The sequence below is a fragment of the Bison bison genome, unplaced genomic scaffold (assembly GCF_000754665.1).
Source record: "Bison bison bison isolate TAMUID 2011002044 unplaced genomic scaffold, Bison_UMD1.0 scf7180017855312, whole genome shotgun sequence".
NCBI lineage: Eukaryota > Metazoa > Chordata > Mammalia > Artiodactyla > Bovidae > Bison > Bison bison.
Genome location: NW_011485885.1, coordinates 13,722 through 19,735, shown reverse-complemented (window position 1 = coordinate 19,735; position 6,014 = coordinate 13,722). Strand labels below are relative to the sequence as shown.

Genomic DNA, 6,014 nt, shown 5'->3' with positions numbered 1-6,014 from the left:
CATCGAACCTGGACTGGCGACTTGTTTCATACATGATATTATACATGTTTCAATGCCATTCTCCCAAATCTCCCCACCCTCTCCCTCTCTCTCAGAGTCCATAAGACTGATCTATACATCAGTGTCTCTTTTGCTGTCTCGTACACAGGGTTATTGTTATCATCTTTCTAAATTCCACATATATGCGTTAGTATACTGTATTGGTGTTTTTCTTTCTGGCTTACTTCACTCTGTATAATAGGTTCCAGTTTCATCCATCTCATTAGAACTGAGTTTTTTAGTTTATCACTCCTTTATACTACTTGCCACAGGAGTATTGTTTAAAGTTTGGATAGGATAGGGCCTCTTATAGCAGGATAATTGTCGTATTTGGCTTTATAGTATTACAGATTCATTCACCTTTCACTATCCCCCTGCTGTAAGATGTTAGTATGAATTTTACCTTACATTTCATGATCAGATCATGATGCTTTTTGAAGGAACATATTTTGGTACCCAAATCATTTCATCTTTGTGTTATTAGAAAATAATCTAAAGGAAAGCAACAGTTATCTTTAAAATGCACCTTGCCTCTACATTGATTTTTTTTCTAAACTAGTAAGCTTTGTGGTGATAGCATTAATGATCAAATTTTAGAATGGACTTAGATCATGCAAGTAAAATCTCCTTATTGCAGTTTTTTAAAGTGTTTCAGTAAATATTAACTATAAATAAAATATTGTTGTTCAGTTGTTGTGTCCAACTCTTTGCAACCCCATGGACAGCAGGCTCCTCTGTCCTCCACTGTCTCTCAGAGTTTGTTCAAATTAGACAAAATATTTTATTAGGCTTATTTGCTCGTCTTCCTCCATTGGTGCATTGATAATAAAAATGAATAGAATCAGGGTTTTTGCTTTCCCCTCATACAGAGTTCCTTATTTTAGTTAAGTGGGGTAATGGCTATTTCTAAGACCTGGAGTCTTTTTTTACATAAATGTACACAGCTCTGCATTCATTTGGGAAAAATGTTAAAGTCAGTGCCTGTCTAGCGACAGATGGTGCTTTGAGGTTGGACACCTGGTGTACTTTCTAAAGACTGAATGTACTGCCTCTCTAGTGCATTAATGTTCAGTAATTTAAAGAGCTCGATTTCTCAGAAGAATATGAGAAATTATCTAGGAAGAGGTTGTACACTGGCACTGACAGCAGACCACAGCTTTGTGGTTCAAAAAATAGTAAATGTTGACTTTTTCTTTCCAGTTGCTGTCAACCTCACCTAATCGGATTCCTAGCAGCAGACTGCATCAAATCAAAAGGGTAAATTTTACTTACTGGCTCAGATCTGTAATTTTCTGCGTTTTGCATTTTGATTTTATCTTCATCTTGCAGAATTAGGTGTTAAAAATGAGTCAGGCTGCCACTCTGGTTAGTTATAGACAGGTTAAAATTCTTCTGAGTGGGCAGATAAAATACAGATGTGCCACAATCTTAGAATGTCAGTCCTGCTGTACTCTGATGATGTCAAACGAAGTAGAAAGGTCCTTTTCGTTTCCTTGGAAATAGAGAACTGTGTGGATAAATATTCTGTTTTCAGCACATGTTTGTCTTTGTAGGAGGAAGGCATGGACATAATGAACAGAGAAACTGCGCACGAAAGGTTAGTGCTTCACAAGAACAGGGTGTGGCCTAAGGTATGTCTTGTTTACAAGCTCTGATGGCTGTTCATTTTTGTCTGTTTTAGAGAAGTGCAAACTGCAATGCAGATAAGCCAATCATGGGATGAGAGCTTGAGCCTGGTAAAGTTTTCACATATCTGCTTGTTTTTTTAATTTTCTAGAGCCCACTGTATTATTTATTGGCTTCATTCACTTTTGGCCCTCCTGTTTCCAAATTTGAATTCAGCATTTGATCTCTGCTTTCTCACCAGAATATGAAATTACAACTTTTAGGAGTGTATATCTGTAAAAGCGTAGGTGTGTTTGTGTAGTAAAGAACAGTGATGTGTTGACTTGTGAATTATGAGGAAATAACACTTTCTTTTTACAGAGTGATAGTGATTTTGACAAGCAGGAGAAATTGTATTCTCCTAAAAGGATTGACTTCACTCCTGTTTCTCCTGCACCATCACCCACCAGAGGATTTGGAAAGGTAGGTTCACTGATAAGATATTAACTCTCTTTCACACACTGAGCTGATTAATTTCTGTAATGCACAATACACAAACACAAATCACCTAATTTTTGATGAATTCAATGACTGGAAGGAAAATTAATTGAAGTCTATGGTAGTAATTTGAGGAAAAATCTATCACTCTATCTATCCATCCATCTGTTCTCTAATAAACATATATGAGAGACAGGTCAGTAGTTCTAAAATGTTTTTGTCATTTTGAGAAGAATCTTTTGAAAACTGGAATACTAGAACTATTTTAATATATGTTTTTTCCTAGCAATGTTTTTCACCATCCTTGCAGATGTTTGTGAGCAGCAGCGGGCTACCACCAAGTCCCGTTCCTAGCCCAAGACGCTTTTCCACGTAAGTAAACCTGCTTTTTCAATGTGGATGAAAGGCTGTTCATTAAATTTGTCTCTCTGGCGAACTTTTCCTTCAGCATTTATTATGGAAATTTCAAACAGCAAAGCTGAAAGAATTTCACAGTGAACATCTATATAACTACCACCTATATATTCAACTGTTAACATGTTACCATATTTAATTTTTGAGACATAGTGCCCGTTTATGTTCGGTTTACATTTCACGCATATGGAAATGTATTCTTTATAAAAGTAAGGAAAAAAATGTTAGCCCAATCAAAATCCCAAATAACTCATTTATAAGATTTATCTTTAAAAAAAAAAAAAACTGTTGTGGATATTTTGTCTTCGGAAATGAGTTTTTAAAAATGGCTTAAAATGCCATGTTATTCCAGATTGTCATATGCCAGGTCAGATCATGTATTGGCATTTCAATTACTTCGCCTACAACACAGATATTGTCCATTTCTCCCTATATGGCTATAAATTGTATTGATTTGCCAAAAGTACTTACTGTTATCCTGTTTATTCTTTAAAGCAGGAGAAGCCAGAGTCCAATCAAGTGCATTAGGCCCAGTGTTCTTGCTCCTCTTAAAAGAAAAGGTATGCATCGCCCTTCTGCTGTTAAACATAGTCCAGCTTGAATTACAAATTAACGGTTTCTGTCTGAAATTAGTTCAAAGCTTAACTCCTTTTTTCTAAAGAAATAGTGCAATATTCTTTTCCAGTGTATGCTTTATTGACTCTAAATTCTGGGAATTAGTTGTTTGATACCGTCTGTATTTTTTTTACACTTCATAACTGAGTCTTATTCATGTATTCATATAATCAATATATGTTTGAGAAATTTCACCTCTCAGCAATCTGAATATAAAAGAGATATGTTGATATGTTGCAGAAGTGTGTGTTACTGTTATAGCAAATAAGTCCATACACATGCTGTATGCTCAAATATAAGCCACCACCAAATGATGGCTTGCCAAACAGAACAGCCTCCCATTCAAGTCTCTGTAGGGTTTTTGATATAATAGAGTGCTCTGTGTGTGTGTGTGGTTTATAAGAAATACACTTTGTTTTTTTCTTCTTTTAATTTATGCTTTAATTGAAGTCTAGTTGATTTACAGTGTGTTAATTTCTGCTGTACAGCAAAGTGATTCAGTTATACACATCTATATATTCTTTTTTATATTCTTTTCCATTATGGTTTATTCCAGGATATTGAATGTAGTTCTCTGTGCTATACAGTAGGACCTTGTTGTTTATCCATTCTATATGTAATGGTCTGCATCTACCAACCCCAAGCTCCCAAGGGGTGCTCTTTTAATTACATTATTTTAAACCACAAAGCACTAAATGAAAATGATCTCACTCAGTGCTAGTTTTAGATGCTTATAGAGGGCACCCAATGGAGTCTATTTAAAGAAAGGCAAAGAAATTTAACACGGGTTTAGTCATTATTCCTGGGGATATAACCACATGATTGCAAGTGTTGGATGTCATTTTAAATGAGAGTTTTAATGATAATTCCGAAAAAGCAATTTAGTAAGTTTTTGTGTGTGTGTGCAGATCACCTCCAGGGCTAGTAAACAAATCAACTCTTCTAATGTTAGGTAAACTGATACTTGCGGCTTTGGTGAAAACTTTCCATCAGTATCATACACAGATTCGAAAGTGCTATATTTCAGACAACTTAAAATTAAAGATGGTGTGCTCTGGGGAACAGATGCGGATACAGTGACAGGATTTGTATTTAGTGAATAGATTTTAATTTATGAATAGTCTTTTTCCTTAATGCTGCAAGGAATTATTTACAATCCTAAGAACCTTCTCAGGAGCTATGATATGAAAGTAAAGCTTAGAAATTAAAGCTAGTATTGTTATTAGTATTAATTTTAAATATAGGAAGTTGGTGGAGCTTAATATGGTTGTTCCATTTCAAAGCTATTCCAAAATATACCAGCAGATGGAGGGATTCTTTGCTCAAAAGGGCTAAAGTCTTTTGCTAATGAAGTGTTAAAAGCCTGGCAGCAGCTTTAAAAAGCTGCATATTAAAGCATGGAAAAAAGCAAAATGAAAATATAACCTTTCTTGAATTTCAGTAATTTTCAGGATAGCTCCAGAGGAAAGATAATATGAATTAATTAATAATATGGGGGGGGAAATGAATGTTGTGTTTGTTCTTCCTTGATCTTTTTCCATCATAAGACTCTTGTAGAGGTTTAAGTTCATGGTTGCTAATTTCCTAATGGAGTATAGATAAGCCCGTGAATTAAATTGTCTTTAATGTTTGATTTTAAAGCTCAGATAAAGAGCTTTGAAACCAAGGTGTGTATGTGTTTTAAATCATAGCTTATTTGGAAAGGAGCTTTTTCTGTCTAATTTAGAGTTGTTAGTCTTTGGTCTCCCGCGGCAAAATATTAAGTGTTATTTCTTCCAGTGTAAAGTGTTTCTATCCGCAGTTCTGAGAAAATCTACAGGATTGAAGTAGCCAGTACAGCATTAATTTTGTGAACTAATTAATAATTGCTTTTAATTACAGATGTGCTTTTAAACTTGCATATTTTCTAATCTTCATTTTCACTAAGTAGCCTAAAGCAATCTTTGATTTATATGTTCTTTATCAGCCTGCATACTTTAGAGTCCATTTGACTTCATCTCAGGAAATGTTTTGATATTAAAATATATAAAATCAAGAGTCTTTACTAATCATCTAGCATAAATTGCTATTCACTAGGAGCTTCAGCTATTAGGGGATACTTCTTTTCTGTTGTGGTTAGTCTTGATTCATTTTGCCTAATGAAGTCAGTGTTTTAGTCTTCTATTAAAGAAATTGACTGTGTGGACAGCATGCTATGTACAATAAATGAGAAGGTATTTTTAGGGCTGCTGACTTTTTAGTTGAGGTTATGTGGCAGTGTATTTCTTCTACATTAAAGCACATAGAAAAATAGCTTTCAAGTAACAGCCTGAAGTATTCTGATCTTTGGTCACACAAAGATCACCCCATTTTAGCAGCAAGCCTGTATCTGTAAAATCACATTATGGTAGCATCACCTCTTTCTGTTTTAGGTGAAATGGAGACCGAAAGCCAGCCCAAGAGGCTCTTCCAAGGCACCACCAATATGCTGTCTCCAGAGGCTGCACAATTGTCTGATCTCAGTTCATGGTAAAAAATGAAATAAAACCCCAAAGATATGAAGGGATGATGTATTTGAAAAGAACCGCAGCAAAAGTATATTGGAGTGATGTAAAATATATTCAACTTATTATCCATGCTCCCTAGAGGTGAAATCTCCGTGGAGGTGTAGGCATTGTAAGAATCTAGATTGTTTGAAAGTCAGTACTACCTTTGGAAGTGTGTGTACCTTTTTGACATCTTCACTTTCCTGCCTAGCTCCTGTTAGGTCAGCCTCTCAATAGTTGCTGTTGGTATGGGAGTGTGTCGGTAGCTGGATGGCATGAGAAGGAGTTTCTGGGCTGTCCTGGGTAGTGTCCTGCTCT

At 35.4% G+C, this 6,014-nt stretch overlaps 1 protein-coding gene across 6 annotated transcripts in view; it reads left to right on the top strand.

Annotated features, from left to right (window-relative positions):
* Positions 1–6,014, top strand: part of FAM122B (family with sequence similarity 122B) — a 22,231-nt gene that overhangs the window by 7,483 nt on the left and 8,734 nt on the right. For 2 of the 6 annotated variants that reach the window (XM_010858582.1, XM_010858558.1), the window contains exons 3-9: positions 1,240–1,296; positions 1,593–1,636; positions 1,721–1,775; positions 2,026–2,127; positions 2,453–2,514; positions 3,055–3,116; positions 5,583–5,679. In XM_010858582.1, coding sequence (XP_010856884.1) covers positions 1,240–1,296; positions 1,593–1,636; positions 1,721–1,775; positions 2,026–2,127; positions 2,453–2,514; positions 3,055–3,116; positions 5,583–5,679 — 479 coding nt within the window. Of the gene's footprint in view, positions 1–1,239; positions 1,297–1,592; positions 1,637–1,720; positions 1,776–2,025; positions 2,128–2,428; positions 2,515–3,051; positions 3,117–5,582; positions 5,680–6,014 lie in introns of all 6 variants that reach the window. The other 4 variants (XM_010858577.1, XM_010858551.1, XM_010858568.1 and 1 more) reach the window with 2 other exon arrangements.